Here is a 27,498-nt window from a genome sequence, read left to right as displayed (position 1 = left end):
TCTGGGTGAACTGCCCAAAAACATTTCTGTTTAAATTTAACATCTGCCATTCTTTGTCATACTGGCAGATTTCAAAACCTGTTTCTGTAAACAAGACACAGATTCACAACAGATACTTCCCCGAATGACTATAAGTCATGTAGGGCAACTACCTGTTAACTGGCTAGTCTGTCAACCACATGGGTAAACATAGCCTGTCAGTCAGTATCAGAGCCTCCCTTAGAATGTTTAGGATCCGCATGCTCACTACTCTGGGCATCTGTGAGCACTCTAGTGGATACAAGTAGCAAAATCAAGTAGCTCTGTATTATGAAGGCAGGATATGTAAATTCACAAAGCATATAAAAGTTACATGTTGGGTGCTATTTGTGCAACAGTTAAGATGGTAGGTGAAGAAATATTACAAAACTATTACACTCCTGCTTGTCCTGCTCCTTGACATAACATTTTACTGAGGCAGAAGCCAGAGTTCTCTCTTCATAAATTATGCAAAGTTAAGCCTCATGACTATTGTATGTAAAATCCTCAATGTTATCTATTAACTATCACTTGCTTCAAAGAGAGGACTGTGCAATATTTTTTCAAAGATTTAAAACAAAAATATTGTAAATCATATTTGAAACACATTAATTTTTTAAAATAAAATCTTTTAGAATGCAATAGAAACATTGGTAGATTTATAGACTGTCCCAATTCATCGTTGTTGTAAATATTTAAATGCAAGGTTTATGTTCTTATGTTATGTTCACTTCTATACCTTCACGCACACATAAAAAAATCCCTACTGATCTCATTTCAGAGGATTTTCCAGTCTTTAGAGTGCGGCCCTAAGACAGTGTGGATTCTTCAGCGCTTGAGAAGAATGGACAAGAAAAGACATATTGCCAGTCAAGAGCCTAGTCAGCAAACAATAGTAAGGCAATCCTTACAGATAAAAGGATTAAATGGTTCCTGGTCTCAGTTGTTGATGAAAGAGAAATCTGAAGACTATACCCAAAGTAGTAGTAGTACTGGGATCAACACTTAAAATATCGATTCCCTGCATTTCTTTGAAGCATTCACTCTTTCCCCCCACAAACCCAGTTAAATCAGATAAGAATTTACAAACCTTCACCTCACTGAGCTGAAGACAACCCCCCTATATTTTTAGCTTCCACAGCCTCCCTGATGCGAACAGTAATTGGCTCAACTCTCAACTGGTGAATAGGTGGGACCTGTAAGACTGATCTCGCCCTAAATAAACACTACTTCTGCAAGGTTCAGAAACACCTAGTGAGCACATCTATCAATGATCTTCTGGACATCTTGGGTCCCACTGACCATGGGTCTCTAAGTTTCAGAGGAAAGAATACTGGAAGGATCCTCAGCTCTTTTTTAAGATGGAATAACACATCTGCATGCAGTATGCACTCTGAGAAAAAAAAGATAAGTATTTGATGTTCTTGTTGGCAAGCACCCATAACATGGGAGACTGCATCTACAGAATAGAGGATTGAGGATGGCTTCCTTCAGCAACTACTAGTCATTGGCTGAGTACTGAATGTTGAGGCATGTTTGTCTGTCTGTGGTAGTTATTTTGTAAAGATGGCACTAATTTCCATAGCTCGATTCTCTCTTGACAAAGAGAGGATGACTGGGCACCCTCCTGCCTGCTGATATAAAATATTACTTTACAGAGTTTCCACCATACTGTGGTTCTTTTTAGGAGCAGCAGAAAAGTTCTATAAGCTTGTCGAATCACCTTGAGTTTTAACACAGATATGAAGTAAGGACTACAGGCAGTCCCCGGGTTACGTACAAGATAGGGACTGTAGGTTTGTTCTTAAGTTGAATTTGTATGCAAGTCGGAACTGGTACATACTGTAGGGGAAACTCTAGCCAAACATTTCTCCAGAGCTCAGTTTTATTCTCCCACACCTCACTTCCCTCAGTCCTTTATTCTCAAGCTGACGTGTCTGCTGAGAAAAGCCGCTCCACGACTCCCTGGTCTGCTGGGGGGGGGCGGGGGGGAGGGCGCTAGCTTCGCGTCTCCCTGGTCTGCTGGGGGAAAGCAGCTAGTGCGGGGTTGCCTCACCCCGTTTGTAAGTAGGGATCCGATGTAAGTCAGATCCATGTAATCCGGGGACTGCCTGTATTTCCAGGACAACATGGCTTGCATTTGTAGGTGGTTTAAACGGACCAAAAACCTGATATGGAGATACTAGTAATCTTTGTTGTTGTGGGAGAAGTGCAGAATAGTGTGTCTCCTTTGTAGATCAACTAGGGATAGGTCCACCAGCCCAGGGAAACTACTCTATGAGTTAGAAACATGAGGAAAACATTTGCATTTGACAGGTTGGTAAAAAAAAAAGACTTCAGCCAGCCTTGAAAGAAATGTTGCATAAGGACAGGTGACTTAACAATTAATCAGATTCTTGCTGTTGTTGCATGACTTCCCGAGACTAAAGATGAGGGACATGGCAGCCTCAAATCAGCCTGGAAAAGGTATGCTTTTACTGAATAGGAATCTAGAAAAAAAACCCGTATAAAATACTATGGACTGGATTGGTTAACCTCAATTTGGAGGCTCTAGTGAAGGTACAGAACAAAGTTTGCTGTCTCATTCTCATAAGATTTAGTGCTGTGCCTATTTACAAAAGGCATAAGAATGGTTATACTGGGTGAGACCAAAGGTTCATCTAGCTCAGCATCCTGTCTTCTGACAGTGGCTTTTGCCAGGCAACCCATCCCGTCGCCCATTCCCAGTTTCCGACAAACAGAGGCTAGGGATGCCATCTCTGCACATCCTGGCTCTCAGCCACCGATGGACCCATCCTTAATGAATCTATCATCTCTTTTCAAGCAGGCTTATTAATCTCTCCTCTCATAATTCTGATGCCATTTTCTGAATGTTTTCCAATTCCAATTTTTTTGAGATGAGTGACACATCCACATGCAATATTCAAGAAGTGGGCATCTTATGGATTTATATACAGGCAATGTATAGTGTCTTCTTATCTGTTCTCTTCCTAATGATTTCCAACATCCTGTTTGCTTGACTGCTGCTGAAAATTGAGTGGATGTTTTCAGAGAACTATCCATAATGATATCAAGATCTTGAGTGCTAACAGCTAATTTAGACCCCATCATTTTATATGTATAGTTGGAGTTGTTTTCCAATTTGCATTACTTTGCATTTACTAACACTTAATTTCATCTGCCATTTTGTGGCTCGCTCACCCAGTTTTTTGAGATCCCTTTGTAGCTCTTCGCAGTATGCTTAGGACTCAACTATATTAATTTTGCATCATCTGCAAATTTTGCCTCCTCACTGTTTATCCCTTATTCCAGATCATTTATGAATATGTTGAACAGGACTGCACTCAAGACAGACCCTCGGGACAGCAATATTTACCATCTCCATTCTGAAAACAGACCATTTATTCTTACTCATTGTTTCCTATCTAACTAGTTACCAGTCCACGAGAGGATTTCCTTTTTTATCCCAAAACAGCTTACTTTAAAGATCCCACATCAAAGGCTCTTAATGCTCCCTACATACACTCTTCAAGAAGATAAAAATATGTATGGAGTGATGAGTTCTCATAGAAAAAGGTCAGCGTATGGTTCAGAACATGTTATTCATAAAACAAATATTCTATTAATGGACAGATGCTCTAGGTGTAAATCCATCTGATTTGATGACAGGGTTAAGGCTCAGCCATTTGGTGAAGAGGGAGCAAGCAATAGTCAGAAGGAAAAAAATGTAAAGAAAATGCTTAAGACTGTCAATAGAACAAAAAAGTATCCTTAAAGAACTTGCTGCACTTACTATTATTTACAAAACTGATTTGAAGAAAGGGTGCCAGCGGGCAGACACTGCCCAGTTCAGTTTTATTGCTGGAGAGGCAAGACTGAATGGAGAGGCAAGTGCCCTATATACCGTTGAATGGGGAGGTAACATAGAAGTATAAGGATATAAAAACAGGCAATAGAGCCTTGCTGAAGCTCCTGGATGAAAGATCATAATTTCATTTGAACATGGTGTACACATGCCACGTAAGAGGGATCCACAAAGAAATTCCATGAAGAAACAAAAGAATGTTTGAGGGCAACAAAATCTGAAGACTGACATGGAAATGTACACTTATTGCAATTTATATTTATATGCAATTACTAAAACCCTTATTATTTAGCAAAGTAGAAGATATATAAATATATGGAATAAATTAACAAACTGAAGATAACAAAGGGCTCTTCGCTCAATGAGGTGTCCATATGCACCATCACTGATCTGAAGGATAAATGAGTCACATATTAAAGGTTCTCTCTGAAGTCAGTGGTACAATTTGTGGGATACAGTCACTGATATTGTTAGAACACAATTAGAACAATAAGCTTTCCCATAGTACACATTAAGTGTTTTTTAAAAAAGGTTACATACTGCAGACAGCCTCAATTAGGCAAAACTTGCAATCATTTAAGTCAATGAAAACACTGGCACCGATTTTAATGATACATGTTTACAATAATCTATTTTGCAAAAAAAAAAAAAAAAAAAAAAAAAAAAAGGCAAAGACATTATACAGGTTTTACAAAATCAATCATAAAATGAAGATTATTCTCCTTTTTAACATACCTTTCTCATCTTTTGATACTGTCTTTGTATCTCTGTCCTCCTCAGGGCTAAAGACAAAAACTAGTGTTATTCAATGAGGAAACAAAAAAGGAAAATTAACTTTAAATTATAATAAAATACCTACCAGAAACTAGTTGAGAAACAAAAGACACCTGTGCAAAATTGTATTAAGAAATCTGACATGAAATAAAGGAAGTCAGATTCTTAAACTATGTCTGCCAGAAGATAAAAAAAAAAAATAATTTAATAAACCAACCTTTGAAGGTTGAGGAAAGGAAGGAAATCAAACCGTCAGTTAAAAATTGCACAAGAAGAAATAAAAGATTCTTTAGGAACAGACTACAATTTCATCAGTCTTGCTGGCCAATTGAAGGAAACAGCCTATTTGCATCACTTAATGACCAATAAAAAGATAGCATCTGGTCTAAAACTGAGAAAAAACAAACCTCTTTTTCTGATCACCGCCCTCATTGGCAGAGGACTCTTTAGTAGCTGATGATTCTTCTGAATTAGCTTTCTCTTCTGTTTCCTTGGCATCTTCTTTACTATCTTTGGTTTCAAGACCTGCATCTTTATCCGCTGTTTCCCCACTAGAGGCTTCCAGACCTTGTGATGGTTTGCTACTCTGATCACTTATGGTTTCTACTACTAAAGATTCAGAGTCCATTTTCTCTTCATCTATTGTCTGTTCACTTGTCTCCCCTTTTGCTACAACTACATGCTTTGCTTCCTTCCTTGAAAGAGCTTGTGCTGACTTGCTGTCCAAATCTAAAGCATCCTCTTCCGACTGACTGGCAGCAAGCGTGTCCTCTTCCTCTGCTAGCTTTTTGCCTGCCACGGCGTTACTTGCTTCTTGTGCATATGGCTGCTCCACTTCGGAAGTTTCTTCTGTAAGTGGTTCAGATTTACAAGTTTCCCCCAAAATGTCGAGTATTTTCTCATTTTCTACGGATTTAACAGGAATAGAATGGCACAAGATTTAATCACCAGGGAAATAATGCAATCACAAATGTGGAACTGGCATGGCTGCCACACTAACACCAAGAGAAGGTCTAAGCTACACAGAGATTGGAAAACCCTAACATACACAATATTAAAAGTTCTAAACTATTTGCAGCCTAACAAATTATAGTAAGCCCAAAAGTTACAGTGAAGAAAAAGCCCCCACAGATTTAACAAAAACCTTCTGGCTGGTCCTTGACATTCTTCATCAAATCGTTCAGTTCTGGTTCTTCTCAATTTAAGTTCCACAATCCAAGATGCTTAACTGAATGTACCAATGCACTGAAAGTTCAATTTTCTAATTTCTGTGAAATTCTTTTAGCAGACACTCCAACATGAAAACTGGGACATCTTCTGATGGTGCATGAGTATATTTTCAGTCCAGACAGTGAATAGAATCTGTATGGAATTTCCATGAAGAAACTGTCTTCTTTCTTCTGTTTCCAGTTACTAATTTTTAAATTTTAGATCCCTAATATGGTTTTATACTGCCTTTTCTGCTCTACTTGTTAAAGAATTTAAGGTACTTTCTGATATCACAAGATCTGTTTTACATGTAGAATCTTTGGCTTTTAAACTGGAATTAACTTTTCTAGAGCCATTTAGGAGACTTTTAAATAATCGCTTTATGTCAGTGACAATATTTAAATGACAGACATTACTTCACAGATCTGGGGATATGATTGGGTTTCCAATCTCTATGACCCTTGCACGATCTGTATTGTCCACCACAGGAATAATGCAAACTATAACATTGCATTTTTTGTTAAAGTAACTAGTGTTTTTAAAAGTATTAGTTGGAAAGATGGGATTATATTGGTCTTTACTAGTACCTGGCTCCAACGGCAATGCCTCGATTTTCTGTAAAGAAAAAGAAAACATTCAAAACACTTTTTATAAACCTTATAAACTGAGTCTAAACTACAAACAAAACTAGAATTTTAGAAGATTATTTCAAGTTAAACAATTCAGTTACTGTATTGACAAATGGCTTACCTGGAACCATTTCACATGGATGTTTATATAAATAATATGTATTTGCTTAAATGAAAACAAAATAAACCACAACTGCCTGAGCTCAGCTACATTTGTTGCGTCTTCCTAGCTAACTTAGGCTATGTCTATGCTATAGACCTTATGACTGCATAGCTGAACCACAGCAGATATGTTGTTGTTGTAAGGTATCTTGTATAGCTGCTCCATGCCAGTAGGAGAGCTGTCTTGCTGGTATAATTAAACAATTTCTAACTAGTGGTGGTAGCTGTCTTGGTAGGAGCGCACCTCTCCCACACCTGGGGTTTTTGTCAGTGAAACTTGTCAGTTAGGAGCATACTTTTTTTTGTACCCCTCAGATAAAAACTGTATCCACAAAAGTGCTAAAAGCCTCAGAATATGAAAGGTTAGAAAGAATGTTTACATCAAAAATGACACTGCAGAACATTGCACATAGGTACAAGTTGAACTTCTCTAGTCTGGCACACACTGATCCGGCAGCATCCATGTTCCAGCTAGGGATGGAACAGTGTAGCCCAAGGCTACTCAGCTTTGGAAGCCCCGGGAACTCCCACCTGCAGGCCGCATGTTGAGCCCCACGTAAATCCAAACTCCACTGCGGGCCGCAAACAAACAGGGTTCCATGTTGAGTAGCTCTGGTGTAGTCGATTCACTGATAAGCAAAAGCGTATCAGTTCATGCTATAGACTATACGCATTTCCCTCCCCCCGCTTTCTTGCCAGTAAATTTTTTAGCATGCCTGGCTTGCGCCGGGTCTGGGACCTGCCCTCGCTGCAGCTCTGCATTTAAAGTGTATTAGGAGCCAGGCGGGAAGCCAGCCCAACTCATTTCTGGCTTGCACCAGGTCTGGGAGCTCAGACTGCCCCCACACCGGACAGGGGCTGCTGCCACCCCGCACCGTGAGCTGTTTTTTAAACTGGTTCCCCTTGTGGACCAGCTCCCATCTGGCGCCCCCACAACTGAGGTAGCAGCAACGAGTGGCAGAGGGTCCTTGGGATGGGGCCAGAGTGCACTGGTTGCTGGTCCACCCCCGGGGACTATAGAATAGTCGAGTAACTGATAAAAATACATGAGGTTAATCAACTATTCAATTAACCAATATTTAACATCCCTAGTTCCAGCATTTTAGTTAGTTGGATATCCACTTATGTGTGTGGCCTAGGGATGTTAGCAAATTTTTATTTTTGTAAACGTGTAACTGCTGATATTTTTTCAGTGTTTACATGTTTAACTTGCGCAAGGGGTGGGTGAGCAACCACTAGCTCGTGGCAGCTCTGCGGAGCTGGTACTCACAGGGAGTCGGCTTGAAAGCCAGCTTCCCCCATGTACCACTTCCCTCACCTTCTATGCTCCTGCCTCTGATACAGAGGCAGCAAGTGTGTGTGGGAGAAATGTGTGTAGTAGTTAAGATTAACTAATAAGCTCAGGTGTATTGGTTAATTGTGTAAACGACAACACGCTAACATCTCTAGTGTGGCCGATTTCCCCATGATCTCAAACAGATTGTTTACAGCCACCAGTCCCAGCTCTCAGTGTTCTCACGGTTCTAATTGTGCTGTTATTTAGCTCTAATTTATCCCTAAATGTTTAAGTGCTCGGTAACAGTGGAAATATTGGTAATGCTGCGAGACAATATTGACCTCCCATGGTTTGACAAATTTTCTGGTTCAGAACCAGTTAGGTCCCAATGGTGCCAGATTATAGAAATTCAATCTAAAGTGGCCACTATAATTCACAATGATAAAAAATGAAATGATGTGACATGAAAATCAGATGATGTAATGTTAGCATTAATGGGGTGGGGTTTTTTCCTCTAAAATAAAGTTATTTAAAATATGCATAACAGGGGTATTTAAATTCTTTTGGTGCTCTCACAAAAGGAAGTTAAGCTTTTCCAAATAAAAATACTTTTATTTACAACTCACGTCAAATAGTGGAGGATGATAACTGCTGGAAGTGAGCAACCACAACTGGCAGATGTTCTCAGGTTTATAGATACGAGTAAAGATTGTGTTCCAGACTTCAAAATAAGTAGGCACTGCCCTGCTGAGGCCCCACTGTACTGAGTATTTACAATATTTTATAACAAGTACTCCAGTTGGAGTAAAATAGTTGAATTTTATTATGCTGAAAGATTAATTGGCAATTTTCTATCTAGTATTGCCTACATAACCTTCAATAGAACTAAACTTTCAATTTACCTTCATTAAACTTAAATCAGATGAGGCAGCATCTACATTATTTCCAATTTCTTCACAGTCTTCCTGAAAGATTAAATGGAAGTTATTTCACCCCTTACAAAAATTTAAGAAATTAAAAACATAAATAAAAGACTGGAAGGTAGAAGAAACAACACTATTTTTATGTGATTTTCCCAGGGAGGTAGCATTTGTATAAATATTCACCAATATTCAGAGGAACTTCTGCTCCCAAACTGTAAAACTTTATGCAAGAATGCTGAAAAACATCAGGATTTTTAAAAATAATTTAATGAAATTCTTCATTAGCACTTAAACATGAGTTTACAATTGCACACAAAACTCATATGAGGAGAAAATTTCTTTATTTGTTTGATTGTTTTAAACACTGATATGTCTCATTGCTTTACTTCTTTTTTGAAAGGGAAAAGTCTGACAGATTTTGACTTTCAGATTAAGGGGCTGAGGCCAAATTGGTAGAATTTAAGATGTAAGAGTAGTAACGTTACTACAAATTGGCATTCCTAAAATAGACAAAAGGTAATATTGGGAGAATCCTGAAGTGAGCAAAATATTTAAAATTCTGTGTTAGCCCAGTGAAAATATACTGTGCAATTAATGCACATCTGAAAAGTGATAGAAATGTAGCCGTGTTAGTCTGGTGTAGCTGAAACAAAATACAGGACTATGTAGCACTTTAAAGACTAACAAGATGGTTTATTAGATGATGAGCTTTCGTGGCCCACGATCTAATAAACCATCTTGTTAGTCTTTAAAGTGCTACATAGTCCTGTATTTTATTAATGCACATCTGAGTCATTCATATAGCTCTCAGTCATACAAAAGTGTAATTTACAAGAATGAGAATGTAGAATTAGAATAAAGTAGAATAAGCAAATACTTAAAATCTAAGTAATTTTAACGACATTATTTACAGAGATGATGTGGAGAACGTATAATTTTTTATTCCTGACACTGAAGTGATACATATCATCTACAACATTCAGAATTCAAATATGTGAAAAATAATTTTGCCAGTTACTTACCTCATTTTCTGTAAGTTGATCTGGAAGTTCTTTCATTTCTGCATCAATATTCTCTTTACCATCAGATAGCGAGTCAAGAATATTGTCAGCATTGTAATCTTCTCCACAGTCTACAGCACTGCCATTATCTATTTCAGCTTCATCTAAAACACTAATATCCATCATATCAATATCCTGCAAGTTATCCAAACTTGCTTCAATATCCTCCTGTAAAAAGAAAAGAACAGTGGTATATTCACTGTGACTTAAAAAAACAGCACTCTAATCTTCATCATGATTTCACATACCTGTTCATCTCTAGAGTTTTCCTCCAGTCCATTGTCTTCAACTCCTTCTTCTGGTTTTCGCCCTATAAAATAGCAATATTCTAAGTATTAAAAGCAGTATGTTCTTCAGAATACACACATTCTTTGCTAAACTGACTATTCAACCTTAAGGATTAATTTTTGGAAAAAACTCAAGACCCTGATTCTGGGGCTTCAGATAACCTGGACTGTATTTATCTCTACGATGTCATTACATGACATCAACTTGAAGTGAAGTGTGTTTAGTTTCTGTTCTACACCTAAACCTTAGGCTGCCCTAGCTGTGTCATACAGGGCTTTAAAGACTTCATACCATGAACTCTGAAGGTAGGCTGACCTAACCCCCCAATACAGACATGGTGAGGTTAACCAAGCAACCATCTCAGAGAGAGAGAGAGATCGGCATCAACAGGAAAAAAACAAAACACTTTTAATGATGTATCTAATGATGTGCTCATCCTTACTATGAGCTGCTGCTGTAGCACAGTCATATCCCAGGTGCCTTTATATTTCTCTACGTCATTCTCTCATCCCAATACACCTCAATAAAAGGGCATTATAAAGATAAACTTTTTTACAAAAGTTAAAATTCTTAATGAATAATTTTGCTTTCGCTGTTTATGCCCTTTTCATCTCTGAAACAGATTAGTCCGTTATCTGTTTATAATTTCTATCCCACTATTGCAAGGAGATCACTTTGTGGAAGTGATTTAAAGATTGATTAAAAGAGTGATTTAAAGCCTTTGATTTAAAGATCTTCAGGGCACCATTCATGTGTAATTATGTTACTACACAAATACATCAATCTTTCTATCTTTTAGAACATGGGTTGGGAAACTTTTTTTGGTCAGGGGGCGCTGAACCACAGAAAAATCAGTTGGGGGGGGGGGGGCACATAAATAAGAAGCAAAAAAACCAAAACAAACCTTCACCCATATGGCCCCTGACTGAGAAGGAAAAAGATACTCCCCGCATTCCCCTCTCACACCAGACTTTGGGGGAAGGAGAGGCACCAAACTAGTAGATTTTTGTGCTTCAGGAGTGCAGTGCGGCAGAAGCACCAGTACAGACTCCCCAATGCTGGGAAGGAACCCTGATCTTGGCAAGCCATAGGCTACATGCAGGCCCGGGCCTTTGGTTCCTCTCCCATTTTAGAGTCTGTGCCTTTGTGTGTGTCAGTCAGTCTATCAGTGACACTGTTTATTCAAGAACTTCGCCTAAACAGTAAGAACTAGAACCACCAAATTTGGTACGCAACTTTCTCTTACTCTAAATTAAAGAAAGGTCAAGGTTTTGGCTGTGCCAGGAAAACGGGCTGTACTAGGAATCAAAGTGTTTTCCCTAACACAGAAATGGAGGCAAATGATAGGCAACAGTTATACTGAAGAGTAACACAGAGAGGGGGCAACAAGTGTGGGGAGCAGCTATGCTTCAGAGTGACCACAGGGGGGAGGCAACACCAGAAAGAAAGTGACCAGATTCTCCATGTTGCAGCCATTGGCCCAGGTAAGTTGCCCCCCTGCCCTTGGCCACAGCACTGGATGGAGGTAGGATGTTAAATATCGGTTAACTGAATAGTCGAGTAACCTCATAAAATTTTATCCATTTGTTGACTACTCTGTAGTTCCCGAGGGCAGGGCCAGTAGCCACTGTATCAGACGCAGCAGCACTGGGTGCCAAGTGGGAGCTGGTCTGTGAGGGTAGCCAGTTTAAAAGCCAGTTCAATTCATGGACCAGCTGCCTGTCACCCTGTGCTGCTGCTTCTGAGAAAGAGGCAGCAGTGCAGGGTAGCAGCAGTTCCTGTCTGGGGAAACGGGGGGACGGGACACGACTGAGCTCCTGGACCCAACGTGAGCCAGAACTGAGCTGGGTTGCCTGGCTGGCTCTTAATACACTTGAAATGCCGACCTGAAACGAAGAGAGATCCCGGACCCAGCGTGAGCCAGGCTGCCTGCCTGCCTGGCTCCTAATACGCTTTAAATACACATACACAATGGGAAGCGACTGTCTAGGAAGGAGTACGGCAGAAAGGGATCAACGGGTTATAGTGGACCAAAAGCTAAATACGAGTCAACAGTGTGACGCTGTTACAAAAAAGCAAACATGATGCTAGGATGCATTAACACGTGTGTTGTGAGTGTGGGGAAAATCAAATAACTCCAATTGTGTCAAAGGGGGAACTGTGCAGAAATCAAAACTCTCTGAAAGAAAACTGCTGTAAGGGTTAAAAAGTTTTCCAGATCTCTCTCCCTGTATCAGAGTGAAATCAAATTAACTCTAATCAAAGACCCTTACAAATGACTATCTCAAATTCATGGATACTCCTAGTCTGTCACAATTTGTCATGTAAACCCTTATCTTTGTCACAGTTTGCCTTGTAGACTCCTCCACTCAAGTTCTCATGTGGCTTTGTGTACTGTAAAAACTTACTTCTAGCACTCCTGGGGTGATCAGAAGTCTCAGAGTACTTCTGCTGAGACTTTGATATGTTAAAGAAGAACAATCCACAACTGAACTGTCTAAGCATTCTGTATATAGGATACCTGAATCTGTCTGTCAGGGCTGCTGCTTCACTCTTGGAAGTGACAGCTTGCATGCATGCATCAAAGTTTTCTCTTCTAGGTTTCTCTCCTGCCTCACTGATTTGACCTCCGGCCTCGGACCCTTCTGGGGGCTCTGTACCCCAGGGGAGCGAGATTTCCCCCTTCATGAGCAAGACAAGAAGTAATTCTTCGGCTCTACTCTACTCTTGGAGTATTGTGTCCAGTTTTGGGCACCACATTTCAAGAAAGATATGGAGAAATTGGAGAGGGCCCAAAGAAGAGCAACAAGAATGATTAAAGGTCTAGAGAACGTGACCTATGAAGGAAGGCTGAAAGAACTGGGTTTGTTTAGTTTAGAAGAGAGAAGATTGAGGGGGGGACGGACGGACCATGATAGCAGTTTTCAGGTATCTAAAAGGATGTCGTAAGGAGGAGGGAGAAAAACCTGTTCATCTTGGCCTCTGAGGATAGGACAAGAAGCAATGGGCTTAAACTTCAGCAAAGGAGGTTTAGGTTGGACATTAGGAAAAACTTCCTGTCAGGGTGGGTAAACACTGGAATAAATTGCCCAGGGAGGCTGTGGAATCTTTATCTCTGGAGATATTAAAAAGTAGGTTAGATAAATGTCTATCAGGGATGGTCTAGACAGTACTTGGTCCTGCCATGAGGGCAGGGGACTGGACTCGATGACCTCTCAAGGTCCCTTCCAGTCCTGGTATTCTATGATTCTATAAATGCAGAGCTGCAGAAGGGTTAGGTCCCAGACCTGTCGCAAACCAGCCTGTTAAAAAATTTACTGGCAGGGAAAGGAGAGGGAAATGTGTGTCGTCTATAGCATTAACCTATAAGCTTTTGCTTAATCAATTAATCAACTATAGCATTACATCCCTAGACGGGGGATGTGGAAGGAACTCTGCCAGCCAGCAGTTCCACTGCCCTGCAGAAGCCACAAACCAGGGGAATCAGGCAGTGGCAGCACCCCACCCCCCTGCCCAAAAGCACTGCAGGGGCCACATAGCCCCCTCCCAGAAGGAACCCCAGTGACCACCTGACTCCTCACGGCCTCCTGTCTTGAACCCTTGTCCTGACTCCTGTACCCCCATCACACCAAACTTCCTGCCCTGACTCCTGCAACTCCCAAAGCCACCAAAAGGACCCAAGCAATGCCGGGTAAGTCTTCTAGAGATAATATAAATGTTAAATAGTCAATTATACTTTCTGGTACTACCACAATGGCTACATAGGCAAGAGGCCCAAAATGAACTTAAAAACAACTTGAAATCTAGTCAAACTTTTAAAATGAGCTGTAAGCAATTTCAGAAATTACACCCGTCCCCCCCAAAACCAATTTCCGAGGTTTGCAACTACATACCATTGAGTAAACCAACTCCTCTCAGAAAAGAAGGAATTTCTAAAACATCAACTCTACTAAGATAAATTTTACATTTAGGATCCATTTTATCTGCCTGTATTTGTACAATTATGTAGGGCATGCCTATGCTTGCACCCTCTTTTGAGAGAGGAATGCAAATGCAGACATTTGAAATTGCAAATTGCAAATGTAGCCGGGATTTAAATATCCTGCGCTTCATTTGCATATTCGCATTATGGCGCTATTTCGAAATAACTGATGCTGTTAAGATGTGGTTTTGAGAGAAAACCCTTCTCTCGAAATAACCGCATCTTAACAGCATCTGTTATTTCGAAATAGCGCCATAACACAAATATGCAAATGAAATGTGGGATATTTAAATCCTGGCTACATTTGCAATTTTGAACGTCTGCATTTGCATCCCTCTCTCGAAAAAGGGTGCGAGTGTAGACATACCCAGACTGATTATTCCCAGAACCAGGGATTTGGAGCAATCAAATTTATGAATTGCTCCACTCCAGCACCAATAGTGACTGCTCCAGCTCTGCTCTGCACTCTGACTCCACTCTCCGACTCAAATTAATTTTTAACTAAATAAAAAAGCGCACACTGTAATTTTGAAAAAACATTATTTTTATTCAGCATTTTAAAACAATTTAAATGTCATCAATAATGATACAAACTAGAATAATTCATAATTTAATCTGTAAAAAATTATTGCAGCAATCAAGTCATCTTTCATAGCCTGCCGCAGAGCATATAAAATTAACTTTAAAGCCAAAAACAGTCCCTCTACATTAGCTTGAGTTGTTGGCATGCTCAAACCAATTCTACAGGCATCGTGAATGTGGTGTGGGTAGCTGTAAATGGCCTCAAAAACAGACAACTTTTAGCCTACCAATAGACTCCATCACCTCAATCTTCCTGAAAGTTTCTCTCGAATAATGCTTCATTAATATTATGAATTACAGAAACTCGTCAGCGCCTTTCTTGTTTATCCGATTCCTTTTCGAAGTTGTCATCTTCTCAAGAATTGGTGCTTGAATTATCTCTATTTCCCTGTGATGGCTGAAGACGTCTCAGGGATGGATGCTTGAACAAGTTCAGAGTGGAGACGGAAGTTTGAGAACAGCCTGCTATTTCTGAAGGAGGTGAACCTTCCGAAACCGCAAATTTGATTGCTGATGACCCCCTTTCGTTGTGTTTCATTTTATTCAACCTCTTTTGCTGAGTTCAAATGTAGCAATAGATTTTGTTTTTCAAGTCGTCAAGCAATATCAAGGAGCCCTTCCTTTGCCTTTGGTATTTCCTTTGAGGTAAGAATCATCCGATCCCGTGGGTCAACATACTCCAGCAAGGAAATGAATATTGTAAAAAAGCTTCTCTTTGAGTTTCTGCATGAAGGATAAAATTCCTTCTGCAATTTGTCCACCATTTTCTTGCAAGAATTTTGACAGTTGTCACCATTCCTTCATTAAAACTCCTGGTGTTATATCAACAGCTTGAAGACTCACGGTTGTTTGGTTTTGCCAAGAGGTGTGTCAGGTTCTTCACTTCATCCCATTCAGCTTTTGTTAATTTGAGTTCTCTTCTTCCAGCAGCAGCTAGTTGTTCAACATCATCAGGGCTTGACAAGCGGCGGCGAGCCCTGCTCGCCAGCTGCGCGATTGGGCACGCTGCGCATGCGCTGACCGTGCTGCGCGACCGCACCAGGCTAAAATCTACTCACCTGTGCCCTAACTGTCAAGCTCTGAACATCGCAAATGTTGAACCCCAGTGAGTCATAGTATCCAATGATTGAGTTACTCCATGTAGATCAAGCAGAACACTTTGAATACTTGGGGTTCGTAGTTTGAAGACTTGTTGAATTTTTGCCAGAAATTTCTTCACATGTTCTTTGTTCAGTCCATCCCAGATTGCCAACTGAAGAATGTGAATACCACACCGCATCAGTTGGACTTTTGAGTTGTCCTCATGAAGCCATGTTGGAAGTATGAGGCTAGGGTCATTAACCCATTGCGCAGCAGCATCCATGACGACTTCGATTTCATCCATTCCTTTAGTTCCTTCCTCAGGCAAAATAGCTTCAGTGCTGTCCACATCCCTGTTCTCAGAGGTAGGAATGGTTTCATTGTCCTCACCGAAATTTTTGATGGCACACGTCATGCCTGCTCCATTGTCAACGCAGATGCTCAGCACTTGCATTTCACGGATCCCAAATTTTTCTAAAATAGCTTTTACTTAACTTTTCACGTAGGTAGAATTGTGATGCCCTTCAGTGTCGATTATGTTCAAGGTTTTTACCACAGTTTTATCTTTTCTTTCTTCATAGTACTGAGCATGGATTGCAAGGAAATTTCTGTTTCCATGGGTTGCCGCATCCATTTTCAGGTAGCACAATTTTTGCTCCAAAGATTTCTTGAGCTCTTCGTGACCAGACTCAGCTGTGCTGACAACTAAATGACAAACCGTATTGTGCCCTGTCGAAACGCCAAGCTGCAGACCCATTTCACCTGCAATTTTTTGGAATCCTTTTTTCTTTAGCCTGAAGGTAGTGAGCGGTGTTGACCTCAAGCAAACCATTTCCATCAGCCCTTCACAGAAAATATTGGTAGCCATGGTGACTGTAACCTTTGAGGACTTTAAATACGAGTCAATTTTTGTTTGCTCAATTTTGGGTTTCTTTTCAGAAGAAGGTCCGCAAAAAATTTTTTTCTCCAGGAGTTTTTCAAGAGCCAGATGAACATCGTTTAGCCGTGTCAGCTTTCTCTTTTGCCTCATCTTCCTGGTCCTTTTTTGTAACCAGAGCTGCATAATTTTCAGGATTGTTGTTTTACATGCAGCCAAAGGTTGAAACTTTTCACGGCACTTGCCAAAAAACTTTGTAATTTTGTATCTGTACATTAAACTTTGATTTCAGCCGAAGCAAGAATAACTGCAGCATGTTATGCAAAGTAGATGTTAATATCGTTATACAATCTGAAACTTTTTGCTGCCTTTAGGACTTTCTTGCTAAAATATCATTCATTTTGGATTGAAAATGAGAAAACAAAACAAAACAAAACCTAGAGCATTCAAGATTTTCTGTGCTCCGGCTCCGCTCCAGCTCTTGGCAAAAACCTGCAGCTCCACTGCTCTGCGTTCCGCTCCAAAGCCCTGCCCAGAACCATAGTTTGACTTAAAATTCCAATTAATCGATGATACAGGCTTTAACACCTCTCTGAAAAATTAAAACTCCACCATCAAATATCATTGGGAAAAGGGAATTAACAACAAGGATGTAAGTAAAAATCAAGACTGACCAGTAGATCTTAGCATGGAGGCTTTCAGAGCAGCTGTTTGCCCTATGTCTGAAGCAATCCTGTGTTCATGTCATGAGTACCAAAAATACACTTGCAATTTAAGGTCATGTTCACTTTATGACTGAAGGCCTACTAACATGAGGCATATTTGAACTTCATAATGCAATCAGTGAACGAGGAAACAGTGCTAAGCTTAAACATGTAACAACAGTTGTTGACAGCATACTTTCAGCTGCAAACTAATAGAAACTCTGGAATGAAAAAACAAAATTACAAAACAAGTAATCTTACAGAAAACTAGGAAAAGCAAGAAAAGCAAGACTACATTTTAAACAGAAAATGCTTGTGAACCAGGAGGAAGAGCCTGGACTGTTCTGTACCTTTGCTAGTTCTCTTTGGTGTTCTTTTATTACTAACTTCTGAAGCCATTGGCATTTCATCAGGATCTCCCCCTTCTTCCTCAATGGCCTAGTGGAAACAGAGAGTCATTTTTGCTGTGGCTTGTTTTCAGGAGTCTGTTTCTCATGTATATGAAATGCTATTGGGGAAAGGGAGACAGATCAAGTGACTGAATCTGTCAGACTTTGGGGGCAAGGGCCCGCGCTCCATGGGTCGTACAGAACCCAGCACAGGTGCCACTGGAATACAAACGCTCACCCGCAGCCTCAGGGGAGCCCAGATCCCGGCAGCGACGCCAGAGAAAAGAAGCCGGAGGTGGGTGGGTGCAGGGGACCCGGAGAAGGGAGGTCGGAGGCCGCCAGCCCGAGGGAATGTATTGGCGTCGGAGCTGGCAAAACCCGAGGACGGCGTCGGAGGCAGTCGGCAGCCCCAGGGGCAGAACGAGGGCACGGGAGGGGGACGCGCTTTGGAGGCCCCAGCTCGGCGGGGGAGCCGGGCAGCTCGTTAGCGCCATTTTCCCTCCCAGGGGAGGAGAGCGCCGCCGGGCCCGGGCCGCGCATGCGTCCAGCAAAGCCCCAAGCCGGGGAACAAAGGACCCACAGGGACTACGCCAGCTCGCCCCCTCCCCCGCCGCAGCCTCGCCTCGCACCTTCCGCAGCCGCTCCATCAGGACGCTCTTGTTGCCGCCGCTGTCCAGGTTGCGGCGCTTGAGCTCGGCCCTCAGGTCGATCACCCGCAGCTCGCTCAGCCGCCGGGTCTCCGGCTCCGAGCCGGAGGGAGCGGCCCCGCCCAGGGCAGACTCCCCCAGCCCGGCCGCTGACTGAGCCTCCGCCATGACGCCGCTGCTCCGGTTCTCTCACGCGCGAACCTCAGTGGAATGAAAGCAAGAGCTACGGTCCTACCACAAAATGGCGAGGCCGAAACACTCTGGAAGGAGGGGGCACGGCGCGCAGGCGCGGCGGGAGGGAAGGGGGTACGCGCAGGCGCAGTAGCTTCCAGAAAGAAGGGCGGCGCTTCACGGTCAGTACCTACAGCCCATCTCTGTGCATACCGACTGCGCATGCGAGTTACTGCGGCCCTGAGGAGGCTCGGGCGCATGCGCTAGGTTGAGAGGCGTTTCAGGCCGTCGAAGCTTTGGCGATTGCGCGAAGCCCTCATGCCCGGTAGTCTGTCCTTAGTGCGCCTGCGCCGCGGCCTCCGTGTGTCTCTCTGGGATTCATCCCCACCATTTTGTGCGGGAATCGCGGCTGTTCTGGATGCTCCACTCTGCTCCTGTCCCGCGCGAGAACCGGAGCAGCGGCGTCATGGCGGAGGGTCAGTCAGCGGCCGGGCTGGGGGAGTCTGCCCTGGGTGGCGCGGCTCCTACCGGCTCGGAGCCCGATACCCGGCGGCTGAGCGAGCTGCGGGTGATCGACCTGAGGGCCGAGCTCAAGCGCCGCAACCTGGACAGCGGCGGCAACAAGAGCGTCCTGATGGAGCGGCTGCGGAAGGTGCGGGAGGGAGGCAGGGCGCGCGGGTATGGGAGGGGGCGGGACATTCCTTAGGGATGAGGCGGCGCGCGCTCTTTCGGGCCCGGCCGCGGCGGGGTGGACAAAATGGCGCCAAGCGGCGAGCGAGAGTAGTCATGTGACTCCAAGCCCAGCGCAAGCGGCTCCTGCGGCGCTTCTGGCGCGTTCGGTTCGCGCCACGGGCGACCTCCGCCTCAGGCCTCGTGTTCGAGTCTCCGTGCGGCGGCACTCGGGCTGCCGGGCTCCTGCCGCCGCTCGTGGCAACCCCTGAATGAGGTCTCGGAGTCTGGCCTCAGCCCTCCGCGGGGGCTTGTGCGGTGCGAATTGTTCGCGATGCCTCACAGGAGGCCGGGCGGGGGGAGCCGGGTGCGCGCAGCGCTGTGTAGGGATGGGGCGGCTGGGGCTCGGTGGACAAAAGCCGTTCGTGGCTTTCGTTCTTCACTTCCTGGAAACGGAGACCCTGTCATTCATCTGCCCACGTGGGCAATGGGCTGGTTGCGGGAGGGGGGAACGGGGTGTTGCTCGCATTCCAGAAAGCCGGGCTCACATTTACTCTTTGACCCGCCCTGGAACTCCCAGGCCAGTCGAGACCTGGGGATGGGGAAGCGCTGTTCAGAACAGCTGGCAGTTCCCTCTAGATGTGGCAGGGTGCAAAGAATTCACGCAGTCCCCCACCCTCAGGGCAATCAGAGTCTGGGTGGGGGAGTATGGGGAGTATCCTGGTTCTGCCTGAGGTCCTGCCCCTTCTGGGGTGGCCCGGGGCCACCTCAGAAATTTGGCAAGTGCCCCTCCCCCCAAGAATTATTGCCCACCTTGGTGTATGATTTAGTTCTTACCATTCCTAATACACTGCTGCTGCATGTGCAGCTTGACAAAGGTAATGAATATTATGTACTTTTTCCTAAATTAAATTACCAAAAAAATTACACACATCTTAGATGATGTAAAATGCTGTCCTGAGGTGTAAATAACATGTTTTAGTTGTCAATTTGCACTGTTTGAAAAAACACATGAAGACATATCAGTGGGAAACTTAATTTAAGTCTGAATTTTTGGTGATTTAAATTGCGATTTAAATCAAGTGACCCGGTTCCTAGCTTCTGACTACTAGAAGCTAAGGCCACCATTTCTGCCTATCCAGGCTAATTAACATTGATCTATATATTCCCCATCCAATTTATCTAGTTCTAGCTGTTTCTACCAGGCATAATGATAGCATTTTTCTCCTTGGTGAGTTTAGTACCCAAGAAAAATAGTGCTCTGTAAACAAAATAATGGCTTTATATCTGTTTCCAATAGGCTATTGAGAATGAAGGGGGAAATCCTGACGAAATTCCAGTGATATCAGAGGTAACCATCAAGAAAACACCAAAGAGAAGCAGCAAAGGTACAAATGAGTTGAGGGGGGGTTTCCTCTTTGATCTTGAACCTACAAACCAAAGTCTAGCTTTTCTATCTTTTCTTTCCCTGCTTTCCTTCTGAAAAATATTTCTCCTTATTTTGGCATTGTGAGTTTATATAACTTCTGAATTTGTGGTTAAATAATATGTGGTTGAGTTAAATATAGCGCACATGGGAGCTCTGTATGATCAAATGTATTATTTATGCCAGTGTAGCTCAATCTTGTGTTGCTGACCCTCTTCAATAATTATGTGCCTGAGTTTCACACAATAAGTGGTGTGGTATACCAAATCCATCATTCACAAATTGCACATTTTATTAAATACGAGGGGGCGGTGCCCCCTACTCACCATACTCTCCAACCCCCAGTCTATGGGGGTAGACACGCCAGCCCTGGCCTCCTCCCCCCCCCCCCCCCCCCCAGCCGCAGCCAGCTTCTTGCCTCTCTACCACCCCTGCCAGGTCCGTGCTAACCTGGCCTCTCATCCCCTCCCCTGCCTGGCTGCAGACAGCTTTGGCCACTTGGCTCACGTCCCCAGCCTCCCTCCTGGTCTCTTGCCTGCCAGTCCCTCCCCCCACCCCCCCATCAGCCAGCCCTGGCCTCCCCCTAATCCTCTCTCCCTGGCCCCTCGGCCCCCCTCTGGCTGCCAGAGGAAGGCAAGGGCTGAGCCAGGGGCGGCAGCAGCAGCTCCTCGCTGCGCTTGGGGCCCGGATGCTCCAGGACCCAGCAGGGAGCTGCAGTCTCCAGCTGCCTTGGGCAGGCATGCTGGGGCCACCCATGCTTGGCGCTCCAGCCTGGGAACCTCATACCCACCCCCCGGCCAGATTAGCGTGCCAGTGCCAGCTTCCTGTGGGGCAGTGGGGAGAGGAGAAAAGACTGAGGCTTCTCTGCACTGGATTCGGCTTTTGGAGAAGTGTGTGCACTTCTCTGCAAGCTGAATCTGGTGCGGAGTCTCAGTGTTTTCTCCTCTCTGCCCTGCCTCGCAGGAAGCTGGTGCACTAATTTTGTGTGCGGAGGGAGAGGGGTATTCCAGGCTGGAGCTCCAGGCAGTCAGCGGCCTGAGAAGCCAGAGGCTTCCTGGGGGGAAGGAGAATCCTGAGCCACGACCACCTCTTCCCCTACTGGGGACTCTGTTAAGGCCGGGGGGCTGGGTCGATGTGACGTGACATCACTGTCGCCCTGTAGGAAGTTTTTTTTAAATACATAGCGAGATTAGTTACATAAATGTCTCTTATTTCTGAAATGAAGGGTGGGCATTATTACTGCTTAAATAATAAAGATAGCATCTGTTTTAGTAGTAGCGTTGTATACAACGGTGATTTTACAAAACTTCTATCTTCCATTTAAATGCCTCATATAAAATTGTTAAAATATTAGAAGTAGAGTTGTGGGTAATGATATACAAATGGCTCACCCAACAATTAGAGATGTAAAATTTGATTTAAAAAGTTAAACATTACAATTTAACTGGTTAACTGTGATCCTGCAGCCCCTGTCTGCACTTCAGCGTATCAGCCCTGGCCAGGCTGCGGGGTTGCTTCAGCTGGACTATGCTGAGTCTGGGCTGAGCAGTCTGCAGGGCCTGCTGAGGGTTGGCCCACTGCAGGCAGGGGCTGCTGCAGCCCCTTGAGGCCACTGCTTAACCACTTACCCGGTAAGCATTGCCTAGTAAGGATGATGCTTACCAGATGACCGGTTAACTCAGGGGTAAGCAAATACCAGTCTTGGGTGGATATGATCCACAAGCATTAGCTACTGGCGGGCCCTCACTGCTATATTTACTTGCATGGCTGAAAGGTACTGACAGTCACAGCTTCCATTGGCTGCAGATCATTCCCAGCCAATGGGAGCTGAAGGAAGCGGTATTCGTCTTCGCACCACTTCCTGCCACTCCCATTGGCCAGGAAAGGTTCACCAGGGGCTAACTTTGGCAAACCACTGCTATGTTTTTGCCCAACCCTGGTTTAATCATTTTGAAGCACTTGGAGAGAAAAGTGATCAGGAATAGTCAGCATGGATTCACTAAGGGCAAGTCATGCCTGACCAACCAAATAGCCAGTTACCTCATCATAGGAGGCACTGTGGATACGATATACTCTGACTTCAGCAAAGTTTTTGATACGATTCCCACAGTATTCTTGCCAGCAAGTTAAGGAATATGAATGGATAAATGAACAATAAGGTGGATATAAAGTTGGCTAGATCATTGGGGTCAGTGGGTAGTGATCGATGGCTTGATCTCTGGTTGGTGGTTGGTATCAAGGAGAGTGCCCCAAGAGTTGGTTCTGTGGCCAGTTTTGTTAAGCATCTTTATTAATGACCTGTATGAGGGAATGGATTGCACCTTCAGCAAGTTCACAGGTGACACTAAGCAAGGGGTGAGGTAGATCTACTGTCGTGGAGGGTTAGGGTCCAGTGACCTAGACAAATTGGAGGATTGTGCCAAAAGAAATCTCATGAGTTTCACCAAGGACAGGTGCAGCCCTCCACTTTGGGTGGAAGAATCCCAAGTACTGCTACAGGCTGGGGACCAAATGGCTAAGCATCAGTTCAGCAGAAAAGGACGTGGGGACTACTGTAGATGAGAAACTGGATATGAGTCAATGGTGTACCTTTGTAACCAAGAAAGGTAATGGCATGTTGGGGTACATTAGAAGGAGCATTGCCAGCAGATCTAGAGAAGTGATTATTTCTCTTTATTCAGCACTGGTGAGGCCACACCTAGAGTATTACATCCAATTCTGAGCCCTCCATTACAGAAAGGATGTGGATGCATTGGAGAGCCCAACGGAGAGCAGTGATTAAGGAGCTGAAGCATGTGACTTATGAGGGGAGGCTGAGGGATTTGGCCTTATTTAGTCTATAGAAGAATGAAGGGGGATTTGGTAACAGCCTTCAGATACCTGAACGGGAGTTCCAAGGAGGATGGAGAGAGGCTGTTCTCAGTGGTAACAGATGACAAAATGAGGAGCAATTCTCAAGTTGCAGCAGGGAAGGTCTAAGTTGGATATTAGGAAAAACTGTTTCACTAGGAGGGTGGTGAAGCACTGAAATGGGTTACTTAGGAAGGTGGTGGAATCTCCATCCCTAGAGGTTTTAAGTCCCAGCTTGACATAGCCCTGGGTAGGAAGATTTAGTTGGGATTGTTTGGACTCAGTGACCTCCTGAGATCTTTCAACAGTATGAACTGGTTAACCCTTTACTAACTAACAATACTGTGCCTGGCTCAGGCCAATCCTTTGAGTTACTTTTCACTTTGCTGCATTAAATTTACTTATACATTTATTTTAGATTTTAGATAACATTTCCCTTCCCAGAATATACACAGGACATGATTTCAACCTTTCAATATGTTAATAGGATACAAATATTTGAGCAGAATTTGCCGAAAGGCTATTTCTAAAACCTCTCTCCCTTTCTTTGCTGTGTTTTTATTCTTTGAGGAAAATACACATACACTTGTAAATGTGTAAGTAATTATTACAGTCTGTTTTCATGTGTTCTGAAGTGTTGTTTCTGTAATGAGTGTTACTTTTAATGCTATTATTCAAAATGGTTAATGAAATTTTGATAGAAAATTTAGACAGATCATTATAATGAACTTTAGAAAATAAATAATGGTCTTTGATATTTAAGCACATTATTTGACTCTGCATGATTGTAGTAAGGGTACACAACTTATATTTTGTGAAACCAGCAGGCTGTGCACTGTGCTCGTTATGCTTGCCAACCCCCCTCTTTCTGGCTGTTTTTGCGGCTTGAGAGTCTGATGATGTCATTTGGTCACCCTGCAGGAAAAACTACTTCATATAGAGATTCAGACCTTTTATTGTAATTTTCAAAAATGTGGTGTTCAGAGTTATAGAATCGTTGTAAATAAGATAAACTATGTATCTTGCCTGTAAGAAACTGGATTATGTACCTATTCTGGGAAGACAGAGTCTGAAAATGGCAACTTATGAATTCATGATTCTAATAATGATAATGTTACTAGGACGTAGACTAGAAGAGGAGGGAGTTGAAGATAATGGACTGGAAGAGGATTCTGGAGATGGGCAGGTATGTAAAACCACATATGAGGTGAAAAATAATAGTGCTGCATTCAAGTCACAATGACTATTATATATACTTTTTTTCTTTTTACAGGAGGATATTGAAGCAAGTTTGGATAACTTGCAGGATATTGACATGATGGATATTAGTGTGTTAGATGAAGCTGAAATAGATAATGGCAGTGCTGTAGATTGCGGAGAGGATTACAGTGCTGATAATATTCTTGACTCACTGTCTGATAGTAAAGAAAATGCTGATGCAGAAATGAAAGAACTTCCAGATCAGCCTACAGAATATGCTGTAGGTATCTTGGAGGCATCTCCACAGTTGTCAGAAATTAAAGAAGAATCAAGAGAAATACCAGTAGTGATGGTATGGATCTCTTACATGTGTGAAATCAGAACTTTTTTCAAATTAAATAGTGCACATTATCTAAATAATAGTAAAAATAATTTGGGGATCTAAATTTGTATGGACATTGGGTTTTTTCTGTTTTTGGAAAGAGCATTCTTGATTTTTAAAACATATTTAGGGTTTTTTTTTGCATGCATCACATTGCTACCCACGATGATAGTAATCTAAAAGCATCATTTTTATTAAATCTTTGAATTCTCTATTTTGCCTTCAGTTTACATTCCCATTTTCTCTTTATTCCTTTGTTTTGGATGGCAGTGAGGGATCCAAATGCTGTAGTTGATTGACTTCATATTTGCACAGTGTATTGTGTCGCATTGATTCAATGTATTTCAAGGTTTTTTTTATTAGCTTTGGGGCTTGCATTGCAGTCAGACATTTGGAGTGCTTTCATGCTGGCTTTCTGTGCTTATCTGATAATGGACTGCCATTTCAGCTTTGTCCATTTGTGGTTGAAGATAAAACTTTCTCATGAGTCTTCAAGTTAATACTCACTTGAAACATACAATGGAGCAATGAAGTATTGTTGTATTTCCCAACCTCAGATAGGAAGTACAGATGTTATTTCTGACATGCATTGTCTCCAAACTGAGTTATGGGGATCCAGAGAGTTTCACTTTAGAAACAGAAATAAATAAGAAATTAGTTCAATTTGATTATATTGTCAAAGGTAAAACTAACTGAAGACTGAGATTTTCCAAGCAGTATTTAACTAGATCACCTCCTTTAGAAGTTGACTTTCTTGCTTTATCTGTGTTTGAAAGGAAAGGCCAATAAGAAAAATGCCATATAGAATTTTTTGTTGACATTTAAATTTTTTTTTAAAAAAGCTCAGACTTAAGCAGAGTCTGGAGGGGGGAAAAAAGAGAGAGATCATTGCCTTTTTTAAAAATCCAGTCATCCTTAATCATTTTCATCATCTTTGTTGCTTTGTGGGATGCTAACAAATATTTGCTTAATAGCAGTTATCTGGAAAAAAAATCAGATAAAATATTTTGCCAACCTCACAATTTCTCATTCAGGTTTCATTATCAATAAAGATGTGGTGAGCCTTCTGCATAGAGTGATGTATATTTCCTATTTATTCTTTCAGGCAGAAAGCGAGGACGTTGTTAACATTTTAGATGTTACTTCATCTGATTTAACCGTAGTGAAGGTAAATTCTTTTTTTAATTTGAAATTTCATGTCAGTAATGACATTCAGGATAAAGTGTTTAAAAACAAACCTCTTAGTTTCAGGGGAGAGGGGACACAAACACCTAATTCTTATATTTAGAAAACTTAGAATTTGTTTTTGTGATTCACAGTTAACATGTATAGTGCCTTTCCCTATGTTGCATTTGGTGTTTGGAAGAATTGAGACTTTTATGCTGTATTCCAAAATAATTTGCTGTCTATTTAAAGGTCATATACTTGGCTAAATTTCATATACTGTCAGACTTTTGTATAAGCTAGTTTATATAATGATAATTGTTGCCATAATTGGATGTCCTATAAATTAACAGAACCACTGGGCCTGGTTTTCCGAAGTCTTGATCCTTGTTCTTTGGCAAATCAAATTAGTAATAGTTACATAGTATTGGGAAAATTGTAGTAAGTACATGCATTTATAAAACTGTTGTCTGCTGATTTGTTTGCCTGTATTTTAAAGGAGCTAGAGTGAACATTGCAGTATACTTCAGCTGACCAATAGCGCTATTGTGATTCTCCTCCTCCCCCATAATTTGTATGATGGACATGTCTGTACTGTAATATGCTTTGAATGCTCACAAAACCACTGTTTGTATTTATAATTTCCACTGATGAAATATCAACTATTTACCTTAAAATCTTACTTGAAAAATGATTATTTTATTGAATTGTTTTAAAATTAACCTCTTCACAGTGTTAAAAGTTAGTAATTTTCTCCATGTTTTCTTTCATAAATAATTTGAGCTAAGTTCATCATCTTTATATAGAATAGTGTTTTGTAATATATATATTTTTCCTTGTAGGAAATTGAAGAACTACCTTTGGAGCCAGGTACTGTTTTGGGGGAAAGAAAATAAAAAACTAGGCTTTGAAATGGTTTCACTCTTGCACCGAATTCCTTTTGTGCCCCTGTTTGTTTTATTTAATGCATTACTGTAGTGTGCATTATTCTAAAGGTGCACAGTGCAGAACATACAAGGATCATAGAGATTGGAAACCCAGTCATATCACCAGATCTGTGACAGTGTCATCTTTGCTTGAGAAATATGTTCAGTGTGATGAAATGGTTGCTTTAAAACCTCTATAACTGTTAATTAATCTAAGCATTAAAACTTGAAGGTTGTGCACCTA

General features: G+C 42.3%; 2 protein-coding genes across 7 annotated transcripts in view; one reads left to right on the top strand and one right to left on the bottom strand.

Moving 5' to 3' along the window:
- The window catches only part of LOC102457986 (scaffold attachment factor B1), a 44,280-nt gene extending 25,646 nt beyond the window's left edge, over positions 1-18,634 (bottom strand). For 2 of the 3 annotated variants that reach the window (XM_075903089.1, XM_075903090.1), the window contains exons 1-8: positions 18,449-18,634; positions 17,781-17,868; positions 10,166-10,227; positions 9,879-10,085; positions 8,836-8,898; positions 6,454-6,481; positions 5,065-5,563; positions 4,619-4,665 (exon numbers count right to left, since the gene is read on the bottom strand). In XM_075903089.1, the coding sequence (XP_075759204.1) occupies positions 4,619-4,665; positions 5,065-5,563; positions 6,454-6,481; positions 8,836-8,898; positions 9,879-10,085; positions 10,166-10,227; positions 17,781-17,868; positions 18,449-18,634 (1,180 nt within the window). The other variant, XM_075903091.1, reaches the window with a different exon arrangement.
- Positions 18,635-19,055: 421 nt separating this feature from the next.
- LOC102462048 (scaffold attachment factor B2) overlaps positions 19,056-27,498 on the top strand; it is a 28,125-nt gene continuing 19,682 nt past the window's right edge. The window contains exons 1-6 of one of the 4 annotated variants that reach the window (XM_075903086.1): positions 19,056-19,289; positions 20,607-20,694; positions 24,704-24,768; positions 24,856-25,062; positions 26,270-26,332; positions 27,171-27,198. In XM_075903086.1, coding sequence (XP_075759201.1) covers positions 19,056-19,289; positions 20,607-20,694; positions 24,704-24,768; positions 24,856-25,062; positions 26,270-26,332; positions 27,171-27,198 — 685 coding nt within the window. Of the gene's footprint in view, positions 19,290-19,382; positions 19,625-20,606; positions 20,695-24,703; positions 24,769-24,855; positions 25,135-26,269; positions 26,333-27,170; positions 27,199-27,498 lie in introns of those variants that run through there. The other 3 variants (XM_075903085.1, XM_075903088.1, XM_075903087.1) reach the window with 3 other exon arrangements.

This window comes from Pelodiscus sinensis, chromosome 19 (assembly GCF_049634645.1).
Source record: "Pelodiscus sinensis isolate JC-2024 chromosome 19, ASM4963464v1, whole genome shotgun sequence".
Classification (NCBI taxonomy): domain Eukaryota; kingdom Metazoa; phylum Chordata; order Testudines; family Trionychidae; genus Pelodiscus; species Pelodiscus sinensis.
This window is presented reverse-complemented; position numbering and strand designations above follow the sequence as displayed.